General features: G+C 55.2%; 1 protein-coding gene across 7 annotated transcripts in view; it reads left to right on the top strand.

Moving 5' to 3' along the window:
• The window catches only part of TNS1 (tensin 1), a 200,871-nt gene that overhangs the window by 86,537 nt on the left and 97,212 nt on the right, over positions 1 to 17,122 (top strand). For 6 of the 7 annotated variants that reach the window (XM_060105836.1, XM_060105831.1, XM_060105832.1 and 3 more), the window contains 2 exons: positions 10,610 to 10,651; positions 11,429 to 11,479. Coding sequence is in view for 4 of the 7 variants with exons in the window: in XM_060105831.1 (XP_059961814.1) it covers positions 10,610 to 10,651; positions 11,429 to 11,479 (93 nt within the window). In the remaining 3 variants the exon portion in view is untranslated. Of the gene's footprint in view, positions 1 to 10,609; positions 10,652 to 11,428; positions 11,480 to 16,454; positions 16,552 to 17,122 lie in introns of those variants that run through there. The other variant, XM_060105838.1, reaches the window with a different exon arrangement.

Here is a 17,122-nt window from a genome sequence, read left to right on the forward strand (position 1 = left end):
GACCTCAGTTTCCCCTCTGCGGGTTGGGAGTTAGTAATAGTACCTACCTTATAAGGCTGTGAGGAAAATGAAAGGAGCAAATTAACTCACTGAATTAATCTGTATTCAGAATCCTCTAGTGGCCGCCCACCACTTGGAGTAAAGGCTCAGGTTCTTCCATGGGTCTACACAACCTTGCACAATAGACAGATTTCCTCTCTGACCTCATCTCCGGAAACTCCCTCGTTCACTCACTCTGCTGCAACTACCTGGCCTTCTTGCTGGTCCCTGAACAGACCAGGGAGATGCTGCCCCAGGGCCTTTGCACCTGCAAAGCTTTTCCTGTAGATACTTGCCAGGCTCTTTCCCTCCTTGAGATCTTTACTCAAGTGTCAGATTTCCCTTCCCCCAGCAACCCTCTCTCCCTTCCCTGCTTTCTTTGCCCCTCAGCATGTGTCACCATCTTACCTGCTTATCTTGTTTAAAAGACTCCTCCCGTGGTTAGCATGTGAACTCTATGATGACAAGGGATTTCTGTCCTTTGTGTTCATTGCTGTATCCCCACTGTCTGGCACACAGTAAGTGCTCAATGCATGTTTATTGAGTGGCTGGAGAAAGGCATTCAGCCAGATGCCCGGCACAGATTAGGTGCTCAATAAATAGGACAGCTGTCCTCTATCCCTTACTGGGGAGCCGTGGGGGCCTATTAGGGGGGCCAGCCTCCAGCTGGAAACTCTGCTGCTGTCCCTGGGGAGGGAAAGTGGCCCAGGGGAAGCCGGGAGAAAGTTTGGCTTCCCCCAGAGAGCACTCAGCACCTGTTTCCTCACGGCAGGCAGGCAGGCAGGCGAGTGCTTTGAGCAGGTTCACAAGAAGGAGGAAAGGGTGGGTTTTATTTTTCCTTCCTTTTCCCTTTGCTGCCTGCCTTCAGCCTCTGTAGGGCTGGTCTCTGGCCTCCCCGCCCCTTCCCTCTTGCTTCACACTGTGTGTCTGTGTGTTTGTCAAGTTTTCTCCATGCCCCCAGCTCTCCCTCTGGCCTTCTCACCCATCTTACTTCAGTCCTACCCCCCTGGGATTGGGACCACTCATCCCTGGGCCTAGGATTTCTGCCAGCCTCTGTGCCCTGCCAGCCAAACACATTTTCCAGAGCGTGCTGGGCCAGCCAGGGCAGAGTGGCTTAATCTTCAACCCATGTTTTCATCTTACTTAACAGATGTTGTCCAAGGCCTTGGGTAGAAGGCTCCTAGGGTCACCTCCCTCCTGTGGGGTCCTCCTGTGGGTTCCACCGGTGGGGGCAGGATGGAGAGGGGTGAGGGTGTGTTTGCCGTGGACACTCCTGATCCTTGGAAAGCGCTGAAGCAGCTTTTCTCAACTTCTGAAAAATAAGAGTCAAAAGGAATTTCCCAAGGGTGATGGCCAAGTGGAGTGGCCACCCAGGTGGGCCAGATATGAGCCCTTCTGCACGCACGGCCTGGCACCCAGGAGACCTGGGCGGGGGGAGAGCCGTGTGAGCACTGCTTCTCCTCCGCCGGCCAGCCCCGTGGCAGATGCTTGGAATGTCCTGTGGAACGAAACCCACTGAGTCTCAGGTGGGGTGGAGAGTCTGTGGTGGGGGAGGTGGATGGGGAATGGGAATGCCAGGTTGGTTTCACCTATAATAGTAATCAGAGCAATAGCAAAAAGTTAACCCTTGTATGGAACTTTCTTTGCAGACCTTTGTTGTGAAAGCTGTACAAGGATAAACTCATTTATCCTTCACAGTAATGCAGTGAGGGAGGTGCTGTGATTATCCCATTGTCTCAGATGAGGAACACAGATGAGGCCTAAGGCCACAGAGCTATTTGAAGGGGGCACTGGGATTTCGACTCAGCATGGTCCACACTCGTAACCATAATGATGACAAACGTGACTGGCTTGCACAGTAGCTGCGGTTTTCAGAACCCTTACCCTGATACCGGGCCACCCTGAGTCCACAGTGACTTGTGTGGAGGTCTGGACAGGTGTGAGCCCTTCCTGGGGAGAGGAGCAAAGTGGGGCTCAGAAAGGCCAGGTGACTGATTCACAGCCATGCAGCGGTAGCAAGGGCTGGGGTCAGGACTGGGGTGTTGGACTCCTGGGCCTGCTTTCTTCCCGATACCCTCAGTACTTGCCGCTGATGTAAATAACTGATATTGCCAAGTGGGCTTCTCCTGGATTTCTTCTTCTAAACAGTGCCAGCCACGAGCTAGCTTCTCCATTTGCCAGCGGGTCTGGGATTTAGGGGCAGGTCTATCCATCCATCTATCTGCCATCCATCCTACCAGCAAACATCTCCTGAACGCCTCCCTTGTGCCAGGACTGTTCTCATGCTGGGGCTGCAAGGTTCTTTTCTGCTGAGTGCCAGGGCTTCTGGAAGGCAGGTGGAGATGCAGTAGGCACGGAGCCATAGGAGTGAGAGGACTGGAGGCCATCTAGTCAAATCCTGTTCTTTCCCAGGGGAGGAAACGGAGGCCCTGGGATTTTTTTTTTTTTGCTCTAATTCATTTCAAAAATTATGGTAAAATACACACAACATAAAAATTACCATCTTAACCGTTTTTGAGTGCACAGTCAGTGGACTAAATACACCCATTTCATTGCACAACAATCACCACCATCCACCTCCAGAAGGCTTTTCATCTTGTAAAACAAAAAACTCTGCACCCATTAAAAAAATAACTCCCCAGTCCCTGCTAACCACCATTCCACTTTCTGTCTCTGTGAATCTGACTACTCAAGTACCTCATGTAAGTGGATTCATACAAAATTTGTCCTTTTGTGACTGTCTTATGACACCTAGCATAATGTCCTCAAGGTTCACCCACGTTGTAGCAGGTGTCAGAACGTCCTTCCTTTTTAAGTCTGAATAATATTCCAGTGTGTGTATACACCACATTTTACTGATTCATTCATCTGTCGATGGACACCTGGGTTATTTCCATGTTTTAGTTACTGTGAATGATGCTGCTGTGAACATGGGTGTGTAAATATCTCTTCGAGTCCCTGCTTTCAGTTACTTTGCGTATATACTCAAAAGTTGAACTGCTGGATTATATAGTAATTCTGTTTTTGATTTTTTTGGAGGAACATACTGTTTCCCTCAGCGGCTGTACCATCTTATATTCCCACCAGTAGTGCACAGAGGTTCTAATTTCTCCACATCTTTGCCAGAACTCTCTTCTTTTCTCTTGTCTTATCTTCTCTCCTCTCCTCTTCTTTGTCTTTTCTTTCTTCCTTTTTTTTTTTTTATAGTAGCCATCCTAATGGTTGTGAGGTGGTGGTCCTGAGATTTTCAAATGACTTTCTCAAGGTGCCCCTGGGGCAAGGAGGCATCACGTTGCCTCATGGAAGAAGAGAAGGGACCAGAGAAGCACGTGGAGCCCCGCAGCCTGGCATTGCCATCTGGCTCTCCATCAGGGACAGTGGCCAAAAGTTGCTTTAGTTCATTCGAACTCCCAGCCCTGATGCATTTCATCCGAGGGCACTGAGGGGGTCATGGGTGACCATCTTTGGGAGATTCTGGAAAATGGAACAATGCCAGGAGAAATGAGCCCGAGAGAGTCTTGATTCCAAGAGTGATGAGGGAGGTTGGAAATCCAGTTTGTGCACCACTTAGACTGCTTAGTCTGGAGAGGGAGAATACGGGCAGGTGCAGAATGGGAGAGAGAACGTCTTGAAGGACAAGCTGGCTTCCTTTCTGTTGCTCTCCGAAGTAGAACCTCGTAGGTGGAGGGTCTCATAAAGAGGGGGAGACTTGGATGTAAAGAAGAGCTTTCTAACACCTACAGAGGCCCACTGGGGCTGTCTAAGGGAGTTGCGGTCACTGGAACACATACTCACTGACGCCTATTAGGGTGCAGTTGGGAGTTTCCCTCCCTGGGGGGAGCTTAGGTAGAAGTCCTCAGGGCCCACTGAGGTCCTGCCCTTAAGCTGGGCTGTGAAGGGACATGGTCCCCAGAGGTCAAGGCACCTATGAATGTGCTTACCACCTCCCCTTTGACCCCCACTGGGAGAGGCCCCAGTTGGGTGAAGGGCCCTGCCCTCCAGGGGCCCTGTTCAGTGTGGGAGAGAGAGAGAGAACTCTGCGGTGGAAATGAATTAGTGCCCTCCTCGGGGGTTCTGACTGGAGGCGGCTTTGGGGCCCAAGGTGGGCTGCAGTCCGTCTGTGCTGCGCTGGTTGAGGAAGTCTGCCTGCTGTTCCAAGTCCAGGTTAAGATTTGAGCAAATGGAAGAGAGGAGGGAAGGAGAGAGAGCCTTCCAGAAGGTGGCAGGGCTGGAACAGAGAAGGGGTAGGGCCTTGGTGTAAATGGCCAAGTCTGATGGGGGCTGGAGCAAATCCAGTGCCCTAGCTGGGGGGATGAGGGGCCTGGCAATCTTGTCTCACCTTGGTGGGCCTGGCTGGGGTGCCTGTGGGAAGAGCCTGAGTGTGGGAATGGAGGCGGGAGTAGTGTGGCATGGTGGTGGAGAGTGATGAGATGGGAGCAGAGACTGCAGGTAGGGGAGGGGGGAAGGCAGTGGAGTCTACCCGGGGCGGCCAGATAAGGGAGGAATCCAGAAGCCAGGTTGGGGAACTTGAACTTGATGAGCCAAGCACTAAGGGCCATTGTGGGTCCTTGAGTGGGCAAGTGACCCAAAGCAGACTTTGAGAGTGGGAGTCTGCTGCCAGCGGTGGAGTGTGGCTCGGTGGAGAGGTGGCTGCCAGGAGGAGGGCTGGGGAGACCAGACACGAGGCTGGTGCAGGTGCTCAGCATGGGGTGGAGGATTTGTGCAAGGGCAGTCAGAGGGGCATGGAGGAAGGGCCTGGGGAGGCACAGACTCTGAGTGCCCCGGCTGAGAGGGAGGAGAACAGCATCCTGGGGGAGGGGAGCGTGGCAGGAGGGTGTGAGAAATATTCCAGCAGGACAGGGTGGGTGGCGGGGAGGGAGTCCGCAGTTGCCTAGCCTCAGCAACCTGGAGTCCGGTGCTGGGGCCCTCAGGGTGAATTGTGGGGGGCCCTGAGGACAGGAGTGGGCTTGCCCAGTCCCCTCCCTGGGGAAAAGCAAGCGTCATGTTCCATTTAATCACATCCAGCCTGTTCTTTTACTCTGGTGGCCTCGGCCTGCCTGGGAGAGGATGTGGCCCCTGGAGCGACTTCCCCCAAACACTCATGGGACCTGGGCTGCCGGCGCCCTCTCTCCAGCCCCTTGCGCTCCGCGCTGAAGCTCTCCCTTCCGGGGATGCTGAGAAATAACATGGGGCGAGGGGCTGACCTGCGCTCACGTGGAGCTCGCCAACCTCCCCGGAAACGGAGGTTTTCCCCATTCAGAGTGCTTCCCTGCTGCCTGTGCTGTGTGTTTTTGTTGTTAGACCAAGGTGCTGGTCCCCCGACTGGCTGTGGGGTCTGCTATGTGCCCTCCCAGCCATGCCCCCTCTAAGTGCCCCGTTATTGGTGCTTCCCTGCCCTTCCCTTTGGCTTTCAGTTCCCTCTCTTCATCTGCTTAGGGTTCTATTTTGAGAACGAGTGAGCCTAGAATATTGTGCTCTGGGTGCTGGGGCTGAGGACATCCCAGCCGGCCCCCCCACCCTTTGCCAGCTCCCTTCCCCTCCTGACAGGCCGGCAGCGCTGGCCCTGACCTCACAGTCCATCTGTCCAGTGGCAGTAGATGTGATGTCATGGGGTCTTTTTGTCCTGAAAAACTGCCCGGATTCCAGGCCTCCCAGGGGGCAAGAGTGGAGAGAGCTGGAGGGGTGGAAGAGGGGAGGGTGTGAGGAATTTCTGGACGGAATGTTCCTCTGGAGGCTGAGTCCGCCTTCTGCGCCCCCCTCCCCCCAGTCCAGGGCTTGGGCACCTCCCCCCACCCGCTATGGCCCTCTGCCTTTTCCTTTCTCCAAAACAGCAGCCCACAGATACATTTTTTTCCCAGCTCACGCTCCCTGCAGGCCACCGAAATGTCCTGCTGCGTGAACCTCCAGGCAGTCATCCCAGGCACCTCGGCCTCTGCAGACCGGCCCCCGCTCAGGCCCACACCGCTGGGGGTGGGTAAACTCATGGAGAGGGCATGCATGTCTTTTTTTGGAAAAAAAAAACCCCAAAACTTGAGGAAAGGATGTGCAGCTTCCCTTATCCACACTGTGGTTCACAGCCCCTCACATTCAGGAAGTTCTCTCTGATGTCTGGTCCCAGTCTCTCCTGTTGCAGCCCATTTCCTCCTCTTCCTCTGGAAGTGCATTGAAGAAGCCTTTTCCTCCTGAGGACCTGAGACAATTAGTCTTTAAGCCGCAGAAAGCTTGTTCCCAACAGGAGGGCAGTTGATTAGGAGTAAGAGGAACTGAATGAAGATTATGGCCTGGGAGAAGAGACCGAGCACGAGGGGGATGTAAGGAGCGGCCTTCAAATACCAGCTGTCCTTATCTACAGGCTGTGTGACCTTGGCCAGGTTATTTAATCTCTCGGGCCCTCAGTTTCCTCACCTGTAAAATGGGATAATGCTTGCCTTGTGAGCATTGGTTATGAGGAATAATGATCGTGAAAGCAAAGAGCCCAATGTTAAGCCCAAGGCGTCATTAGTACCTGCTGAGTAATTGTTGTTACTTCAGTAACGTTATGAAAATGCACCTCCAGACCAGGGCCAGGAAGAGGTAAGGCCAGTGAGGCACGTGGGGTGCAAAATTGGAGAAGGTATTGCTCTCAGGGTTGTGCATCCTGAGACTAAATGCCTCCTTAAATTTTCTGCCCTAAGCCTCACTCTAGTCCTTCCCTTGCTCGAGACTCCCGGGCTTGAGGCCCCAGAGCAGAGTCATCCACAGATAGCAAGACTTGGCTGTCAAGTGGCACCAGGTCCAAACTCTGCCACCTGCTCCTGAGCTGGGTTCGAGTTGTCCTGCTTGGGAGCAAGAGGCATTCTGGAAGACCCCTGGTGGGGCAGTGATTGGGCTACCCTCAGCTTTGGAAAGCCTGGGTTCCTCTTGGAATTGGGCAGGGGGAGGGGCCAGGTGGGGGAGGGGCCATCCTTGTCGGGGTTCCGTCTGCTTCATCCTTCTACAGCTGAGTCTGAGGAAGAAGGAAGAGCAGAGTCCGCCAACCAAGAGCCAAGAGCTAACCCTGCCTGCAGGCTGGCTGGGGATTGGAGTGAGGGGCAGTGGGTGAGCTCAGTGATGGGCTTTATAAAACCTGGGTGCCCACCTGAGTCCTGCCATGCACGTAACTGTGAGAGGCTCGGCGAGTCATACCCGCACCTCTCTGTACCTCAGTTTCCCCATCTGTGAAATGGGGAGGGAGGAGATGGTGTCTGAGGAGTGGTGTGCAAAGATGGTGTGTGTGTGTATGTTTCCGTGCTAACGGTAGGGTGACAGCCGAGGCTTAGTGGGTCTCTGCCAGCCACTGGAACTCCGGGGCTGTGGCCTTGGGAGACCACAGCCCTGATGGCCTGGGAGCTTTCTCTAGTATACCCAAGCTTCCCTGCAGGGCCTAGGGCAGGGGCAGCCTCAGGGGAGAACACCCACCCCCACCCCGCCCTGTGATGAGTTCCCTTGCCTTTTTCATTCCCATTAGCCCCAGAGCTGGCAGTGCATGGAAAGCAGAGAAGCAGGACTTCAATCCCAGGAGGACTGGGGTGGAAGGGAGGGGTGGGGGGGGGAGCGCAGCATGCCTGCTGGGCTGTGTTTGCAAACACTGCAGGAAAACACTGGGTGTTGAGGTTGGAAGGGGTTTTTGGAAATTTTTAGCTCCTCAGAAGGCCTCTCCACCAGGACGTTGAAGGCAGGCGTCTGATGGCTGGCCCTGTGGCTGGCCCCCAGCTGGTGTGGGGGAAGGGTGGGAGCAGAAGGGCTGGTGCTCAGCTGATTTGCTGGCGGGAGAGAAGTTTCTCTTGCCCTGCTGAGGCCTGTGCTTTCTAATGTCCACTCCCTGGTCTGCATTGTGTCAGACCCAGGAGGGATGGGGTAGGAGGGGCAAGGTGGGGCAGGGTGGGCTGGGAGAGGGCCTGGCCTTGGACCTGTGCAGTCGGAGCTGATAAATAACAGCTCACAGGTACTGAGAGCTTCCTAAGTGCCAGGCCCCGTTCTGAGTGCTTTCTGTGCTTCATCGCCTTTGCTTCTCACAAAAGAGGACCCTTCCTGCTGAAGAGCAGCGAGGACAGAGGGACCTGCTTGAGGTCACAGAGTTAGTAGCAGAGAGTCAGGACGTGGCCCAGCCGTCTGCTGCCAGTGTCATCCCCAGACCTGGAAACCTGTTAGAGATGCACATTCTCGAGTCCCTCTCTAGGCTACTGGATCCGACCCTCTGGGGAGGGCCCAGCCACCCGTGTGTCCGTCACCAGCCCTCCAGGTGATTGGGAGGCACACTCACGTTTGAGACCCCCGCCTCCCACTCTGCCCCGTCGGGGTCTCTTGGGAGGCTTTCCCCAGAGCAGGATGAGGGGCTCTTCAGGGCCTGTAATGGGCCTGGGGCAGGTACTCTTGTCTCCGGTTGCTCCATCCCACCCCATTTCTGAACCTTCTGACCACCCCCATCCCCCCCCACCCCAGTCAGGGAGGCCGATGATATAGACTGTGAAGAGTGAGGGCTTTGGCACTGGGAGGTCTGGGTTCAGAGTCAGTCCTGTTGTGTAGACTCTGCACGCAGAAGGTCCCTGTGATGTGCCCTCCAGGCCTTCTCCTCCCCACAGAAAGCCAGAGCAGCTCAGAGCGGGGGCAGTTGGCCCGTTCTGCCCAGCCCATGGCTCCACGTGAGCATTACAGAGCCCTGGACCAGAAGAGATGGGTGGAGGCTCAGAGGGCTGGGGCAGGCTGGTACTGCTGCAGAGGACTCCCCTGGGTGAGGCCGGGTGGTGGTTGGAGGCTGAGGGGAGACCCTGGTCCTGATTGTCAGGCAGCTCCCTAGAGCTCAGTCTGGGGAAGGGATCCCAGGGGATTTCCTGTGGGCTCATTTGCCTCCTGCCCGGTGGCCTGTGGCTCAGGAATGGGGTTCTGGGGGCTGGCTGGGTGAGGATTAGGGCTGGGCTGGCTGGGGACAGACTGTGGCATCTTGACTCCCCCTGCAGAGCCGTCCTCAGACTCCAGGTGGGCCCACCTAGGGGGCTGGGAGGGGCTGGCTGATAGGACACCCCTAGCTCCTGCTCGTTGCTGGACTCTGTCTTCCCTCAACCCTCCCAAGCTGCCTTGACCCTGAACTACACAGGGGGTTTCACCCACCTGGAAAGAAGTTTTGGCCTCAGTCTCTTGTCTCCCAGGCAGTAGGGGGAAAGTCTGGGCGTTTTTAGAAAGAGCGTTACTGCCTTCATTCAGCTCAGCCCACTTCCTTCCTCCATCCCTATCTTGGCCCAGTTCTCCTCCCGGATGCCAGAACGTTTCAGAGGTCCTTCCGTCCACTCCCCTGTCTTCAGACATGAACAGCTCACCCTCAGGTCCCGGGATGGGGTTGGGGCAGGTGCTTCCTGTTCAGAGACCCACTGTCTAAACCTGGTCCATAGTCGTCTCAGCAAAGGCTTGTTTCCATGACCTTGACATTCATGTCCATGTCCTTCTGTGTGATTCAAGGGCCCCTCTAACCACATCACTGAGTTGGAAATGGAGCCCTGGAGACCGTGGCCAGGAGGTGGCCCCGGAATGGGGAGTTTCTCTCTCATTATGGGGGAGTCCAAGGAGCCCACGTTTCAGGATGCCTTTGGTAGGAAGTTGGTCTGCGCAAGGGAAGGATGGCACCAGGGTGAGGGACAGGATCAGTCCACGGGTGTTTACTGACGGCTCGCTACACATACAGCACAGTCTCCGGCCCGAGGGCTATGGCAACTCAGTTGGTAAAAATGCTGCTTTGAATCTGTTTCGGAGGCAGGTGGGATAAGAATCACAAATAAAAATAAAACTAGAGTTGGGGAATTAGACATATTCCCACAATGAGATTATTCACACGCTCAGGACCAGATAGGTAGCTCAGACAGTGAGGCTTACTGGAGTTCTGAGGTGCGAGAGAGAGACCCCTTTGCTGGGGTGTTCAGGGAGGGCTTCAAGGAGGAGGAGAGCTAGTAAGAAAAGAGGAGAAGCTGCTCCGCAAACAAAAGCCCAGATGTGGGAATAGCAAGGGGTCTGGATGGAAGAGAGTTTTGGGGCAAGGAAATTGAGGTCTGCAAGGGGGCAGGGCCAGAGGTGGGGATGGCCCTTGAAAGCCCACCGAAGCATGAAGACTCCGGCAGGCCTGGTATCCGGGGCTGCTGGGGTTTCACACAGCATGAAGTGTAGAGACCCAAGTTGGGGTTCCAACCCTTTTGGCCCCCTTAGTGGTCAGTGGCTTTGGTCCACTCATCTAATTTCTCTTTATTTGTAAAGTGGGGCTTTAAGGTAGCGATAGTACTTACCTCGCTGGGTTCTTGTGAATAAATGAAGCGGCTGGTGTAGGCACACATGCCTGGCAGGTAGGAACAAGAGTCACTTACTTGCTTCTTGTTCCTTTTTGAGGGGTCGGTGACTGTCGGAGTTAGGGGCCTTAGTGAGTTTTGTCAAGCTGGGTGGTTCTAGGACCAATAGGATTGTCTTTCATTTTCCAGACTCTGCCCCACAAGCTTGGGGTCAGCACATTATGTCTGAGTCTTGGGTTGTGTTTGCCCTGAGGCCTCATGCTGTTTTCTCCCTCTGCCCACAGCCCGTCAACACTGAAACTGCTCCAAAGAATGTAGTGGACACGGTGAGTGACAGCAGGTAGGGCGGGGTGAGCGCCTGGGGAGGCCGGGAAAGCATAAGGAAAAGATTGGGGGGAAAGTGAACAGATGTGTTTGAGGACACCCTTCTGGAGTAGATCTGGGGAACTTGGGGGAAGGATGGAGACATGGGTGGCACTGAAAGCTGGATATTGGAGCATCCCCTCGTGTGTTCGGAAATGGATATCTGCGGAACTAGGTGGGGAGGGAGAGGCCCGTGGTTAAACGTGGGCTTCTTTGTTAGATACGTAGAATGTGAGAAAGCCAGGCAGATCTTTCCAAACACGTCTTTCTGACCTAGCAGAGAGGCGATTTCCTCAAGGCTGCGTGGAGGAGGAAGGGAAGGGAGTGGGTGGGTCGTGTGGTGGGGAAACCGAGGCTGGCAGCTGAGAGGCGTCTCCTGGCAATGGCCGGAACGGAGTGATGGGCTCAGAGATGGAGGACTTGGGTTCCTCTCCGAACTCCTCCAAGGTTCTATTTGTGAGACTGTAGCAAGTCCTGAGCCTGTCTGTGCCTCAGTTTTCTCACCTGCAGAAATGGGAATAATAATATCTCCCCCAGGAGAGACACAAATGAAAGGGTATGGTTGGCTCTGAGGGGCCGTTAGTGGACAAAGAAATGCTACACAAACAACCCAGCCCCCTCCCAGGCCCTTGTGCCAAGCCCTCACCCCCACCACTGCCACACTCAGCAGATGAAAGACCTGGTACCTTTCGATGACTTTCCTGGACTCCCCTCTCTGACTGCCTTTTCTTTGTCTCCAGGGAGAAGGAGCCTTCCGGGGTGGAAACACACGGAAAAGCCTTGAGGAAGATGTAAGTATTCGGAAGGGAAGGCGGAAGATGCGGCGAGTCCCTGGGGTGAGGGGGATGGGGGAGGCAGATGGTGCCTAACACCTGTCTTGTTTGGTGGGCGCCCCCGCAGCCTCCTCTGTAGAACTGCTCAGCTCAATTCCGGAGTGGGGAAAGGGGCTGGGAGGGTGAGCAGGTCCCATGACTTAGACACTGGGCCTTAGTCTTGGCTTCAGCCTCCAGCCCAGCTGGATCCAGAGTTGGTTTGCCCAGTCACTGAGGCAGACCTTAGTGCTGCAGGATGGGGAGGGAGGGAAGCAGAGGCTGCTGTGCGAGGCCTCGCTGGGGGGTGAGCAGTCACCAGGGCAACGGCCAGGGGAATGGGCGACACTGCAGCAAGAGGGACTGGGGGCAGAGATGAAGCGGGACTCCTGGGCTCTTGGAGGGTCATCAGCCCCTGGGGAATCGCAGGCTCTGCTTCTTCGGAGGGAGAAGCCTTTGAAAATGGGCTAAATGCCATTGATTCAGGAGGGAATGGGAACATGGGCTGGTTGGTCTCACGGGCTCCTCCTGCCCTGCTGTTTTGGTGGAGGGCGATGGGCAAATTCCTTAAGTGGAAGGACCCCAGGGAAGGGAAGAGGGGCTCTCCTGGGACCCTGCTTTGAGCCGAACTTGTGCCTGGGCTTGTCCTCACACCACCTCCAGGGGCAGATGCCCGTCAATGTCGGATCTTCCTTTTTTTTTTTTTTTTTTTTTTTTTGCGGTACGCGGGCCTCTCACTGTTGTGGCTTCGCGGAGCACAGGCTCCGGACGCGCAGGCTCAGCGGCCGTGGCTCACGGGCCCAGCCGCTCTATGGCATGTGGGATCCTCCCAGACCGGGGCACGAACCCGTGTCCCCTGCATCGGCAGGCGGACTCTCAACCACTGCGCCACCAGGGAAGCCCCCTTTCTCTTTTTTCCCTGCCCTTCTCTGACAATTTGCCCCTCTGCTGGCCTCTCCATCCTCGCCCGCCCTGATCTGCAGAGGAACAGGGAGTGGTTTTGGCGGTTGGCACGGGGGAGCTGTTGATGGCATGAGGCCCTATCATCTGACAGCTGCCTGACCCATGGTGGGGAGGGCCTCGGAGGGAGGTACTGGGCTGCTGCAGGCAGCACACTTCTGTGGTGAGCCCACCACCTCTGTCACATTGCCCTGGGCCAGCCCGGCAAGGTGGAGGTGTCCCCTGGGCCGCACAGGGCCCCGCCAGGAAGAGCAGAAACATGCCTCTCAAATTAATGGGCGAGGCTCTGTTCAAGGTATGCACGGGTCCTATGGGCGTGGAGTACACATGCTGGGATGGACCCTTGTCCGAGTTTGTGATGTTTCTGGGGCTGGGGTACCGGGGAGAAAGTAATTTTCTTGTGTGCCTGCTACTAAAGATTAACTAGCTTAATGCACACAAAGCGGATACTATGTACTCAATAAATGTTAACCGGTCTTATTACTGTTATTTTGGCTAAGGGCCAGGAACTGGGCTGGGTATATATATTTTTGTGTGTGTGTGGCTGTGCTGTGAAGCATGTGGGATCTTAGTTCCTCCACTAGGGATCAAACCTATGCCCCCTGAAGTGGCAGCGTGGAGTCTTAACCACTGGACCACCAGGGAAGTCCCCATTGGCTGGGTATTTTTTGATTCCCGTGACATCCCGCTATGGAAGATGCTGTGGCCCCACTTTATAGGTGAGGAAACAGAGGCTTGGAGGGGCTCACTGACTCAATGAATGTCTTCCCCATCCCATCCTGGGACTGCTGCCTGGATCTGGTGTTTCCAGGGCTCCCAACCCTTGGCCAGGGGACAGGGCGATGGTGTGTGAACCAAGCCTTTTAGCCAATGGTCTGGACACTCTTATAAGCCGAGTCCTAGAGCAGTTGCTCCCCACAACTCCAGCCTGGGCCAGACAGATCCTACAAGGTAAGGCTGTAGCAAGAGAGAGTGAAGTTAGACATCATGGAGAACTTTTTGATGCAAGGGTGTGTATGACCTTGGTCCTGGAGAAGAAAGAGGTTGCCGCTTAGTTGGAGTGAGAGGTTTTTTAGGAGAAAGTTCTGTTGATCTGGGATGAAAGTGTGTGTGTCTGTGCATGCCGGGGTGGGTAAGGGTGGTGTCTTGCCTGGATATGGGAGAAGCGACAAGATGAGTTTTGGTCTAGTTAGTTTAGTTAAAGGAGTTCATGAAAGGCTAAGCAAGTGAGCAGATTCCAGAATGGCACAAGTACTGCAAAGGAAGAGAGAAAACCTAATTTTTGAGGATCCCAGACACCTGTCCCAGGTTGAGTGACCGCAGGGTCCCCTCCCCAGCCACTGGGTTCTCCTGCAGTCTGCCTCGGGTGAGGAGACCCGTTTCCGAAGCGGCATGGTTGCTGCTCTGGGCCTGCTGCTGTGATAATGTGCCTGTTTGTTGAGCTGTTTTCCTGTCTCTGGCCCACAGCCCAGGACTCACAGGGCGGGAATGGCTGTTTTCCTCCAACGGGGTTGGTGTGTTGCAGAGTTTGTGGATGATGTGCTGTGTCGCACTTTGTTTTGGAAAAATCCAGGCGGGTGGGCAGGAAGGAGAGAGGAAGGGGTGTGGCTGGAGGGGCTGGTGCGGAGGGGAGGGGGTGGCCACAGCCCCCAGAGGAGTCATAGGGGTGGGGAAGGGCCCCTGACGTAGATTGGTCACCAATCTCTGCCTGCCTGACATGGCCCCTGGTGTTGCTTCCAGACCCTCCTCCCAACTGTGCCCCCTGGGGACTTGGGCTCCGGAAACAGCTTTTCTTTTGGTCCAGAGCTGTTGTGTTTGGTCTATGAACCTCAAAGGAAGGCAGGACTCTTCCCACACAGTCATTGCTCCAAACCAACCCCACCCAGGTCCTCGGGTTCCCACTCTTGCTACATGGCGGGGAAGAAGAAGGCAAAAAACGGAGCCGAGGGTCATAGACCTTGAGCCGCCCTGGAGCATCTATCTGAGCGGTGGTCTGCAGCTCCCGCCTGCAGTGAGGACCAAAGCCAACAGAGTTGGCCGAATCTGTAGCAGGAAGGGTGAGGGTTAGATACCAGGAGGAACTTCCTGATAGCAAGAGAAGTAAGACGCTGTTTGAGGAAGGCTGTGGAATTTCCTTTCACAGTGTCCTTTAAGCAAAGGAGAGACTGTGTTTTGGTGATGATGATGGGGGAGAGATCTTGGTGCCTAGGGAGTTGGATCAAAAGTCCTATTATTGATCTATGTCTTGGGTGGAGCAGGGAAGAAGTTCAGAGCATGTGGATAAAGGACTTTGACAGCCCCAGAGAGGAAAGGAATGGAATTACAGGCAGACAGAGAGCTTATTTTTCTTTATAAAATAAAGCATTTAGAGTACTCTTTGTAAAGCCCTCTGGTAGTTTTTCCTGGGGGCTCAAAGTGGAGCAGGTATATCACACAAGACTGTGCTGTACCCATTTTACAGATTGGTCAGTGAGACCAAGCGACCGCTTCTTACACTGGCTTCATGGATGAGTATCTTCCTTTGTAGAATGTAAGCTCTCTGAGGTCAGGGACCTCATGCACAGCCCTCAGTGAAGTTCACTGAATGAGAGAATGCACATGACGATGGGGAGCAGAGAGGACAGCCTCCCTCTTGAAAACGGCCTGTGTGATTAGGCAGCTGCTGAAGGTGCCCCGTCTCTAGCCCTGCATGTGGGAGGTCACTGTGTTTCTTGGAGCGTTAAGTTGTGTTGCTCACATGCTCCGCCCCCTCCCCCGACCCATTTCTGGTTCTCCGGTTCTCCTTGTGACTCTTTCCACCAACCCTCAGACGTGGTACCTGTGCACGTCTGCTTTCTGCCAGTGAGTGTCACATGCCCCCCCAACTTTGCAGAAAACAGGAAGCACTGTCAGTTAGAGGGCAGCCCAGTGATTCATCAGGGGATGACTGTCCAGCTGTTCGTCCCAGTCCTCTGTGCTGGGGTCACTGTCCAGGGCAGTTTCTTCCCCTGCCCCCCCACCCCCCCTCCCACCCCAGCCCGGCAGAGCAGAGCCAGCTTGGACTTTGTCTTATCACCTCTGGAGGCAGTATGGCCAGACTCTGCTGGGGCCAAGTTTTTATTTATCTTTCCTGGTTTTTTGGGGTGGGGAGGCTGAGGAATGTGGAGTGTTGTAACATTGGGGAAGGGGGGTGGAGAAGCGAGCGGCAGCTGGCTCTCCTGCCCTGTCCATCCCTCTCGCCCCTGTGCCCGTGGCGGCTCCCGGCTCCCCTCGGCTCCCCTCGGCTCCCCTCGGCTCCCCAGTCCCCCTGCCAAGCCCGTCTCAATATCACATTGTCTCTCTGAGCTCCCTGGGCCTGGCCCTGTGTTCCTGGCCACACCTCCAGCCTTGGCTATGGTTGTGGCTTCCAGTTGTTAGAAGCAGCTGTGGCAGCCTCCTCCAAACATGGCTGTGGATCAGCAGTAGATGGAACCCGAGGGGCTATTTATAGCAGGGTGGCCCTGGGGCCTGGAGCAGGGCCTAGGGCCTGGGGAGATTCAGCGGCTCCTCATCAGGGACCAGCGAAACGGAGACGGATGAAGTGTTGGGTTTCTGCGTTCCTCTGAGTGGGTAGTTTTGGAACAGCCTGGTTTGGGTCTTGAAAACCAAACACAACTCAACCCCTCCTTACTGCCCCCGCCTTCGCGCACCCCCCACCTCCCCAAGCCTGACTCATGCAAACCCAAGTCCTCAGAGCCAGGAGAGCTGGGGAGACAGAGAAACTTTCCACCCTGACAGCCCCCCTTGGCTGTTTCCTCCTCTTGCTGCCTCCAAGGCTGAGCTGTTCAGAGCTGGGCGGCGGCCCAGGCAGAGGGGACTCTGGCCGCAGCCTTCTTACGGGAGCCTGGGTAGAGAGTCCTCCTCTTAGCGGGGCTGCCCTGACTTTGGGCTCAGCTGGGAGCTGGGCCTCAGAGCCCACCCACCCCTGCCTCGTAGGCGCTGTGGGGCCTGGAGAGGGCTGAAGGGGGCTCCTCTTCTTGGGACCCCAGTGGTCCAGCCCGAAATCTGAGGGTGAATCTTGCTGGTCATCTGTTTCTCCTCTCCTTGGTGGATTGTGGTTCCGTCTCCTCCAAGAGGTAGATGCAACTTGGTGGTCAGGAAAGGCCGGTTTTGGGGAGGCTCAGGGACGTTTGGAAGGTGCCAGTGGGCTCAGAGGGCTCTGGCTGCGCCTGGGAATGTGCAGGTTGGACGTCCGATTCTGCATCGAGCGAGGTGGCTGAAAGGATGGTGGCAGCTGGTGATGCAGGGTTTTGCTTTACTGCAGGGGTGAATGTTTGGCTGTATCGCTAACTACCCTTTTAATTGTACTTGATGTAATAATGGTAAGAGCGTCTAAGCGCCTTATATGCATAATTCCCTTTAATCTTCAAGCAATACCATAAGGATTGTTCCTTCTCACTGGTGACATTATAGAGGCTCAGAGCGTTAAGTAATGCGAGGCTGCCCAGCAGGAAGCTGTGGGACTCTGATCCTGTGCTTTCATCACCGTGCTGCTGGGTTGCCCTGGGATGTTTTGGACACCGACTTGGGTCCATTTGCCTAATTTTGTACAAGTTGACAACCCTGGAGATGGGAATGGGTGAGGGGGGTAACAGACAATGGACAGTGGGTCCTTAGGAGCATGATTTGCTGCCTAGCCCTGGTTGG

This window comes from Mesoplodon densirostris, chromosome 8 (assembly GCF_025265405.1).
Source record: "Mesoplodon densirostris isolate mMesDen1 chromosome 8, mMesDen1 primary haplotype, whole genome shotgun sequence".
NCBI classification, from domain to species: Eukaryota; Metazoa; Chordata; class Mammalia; order Artiodactyla; family Ziphiidae; genus Mesoplodon; species Mesoplodon densirostris.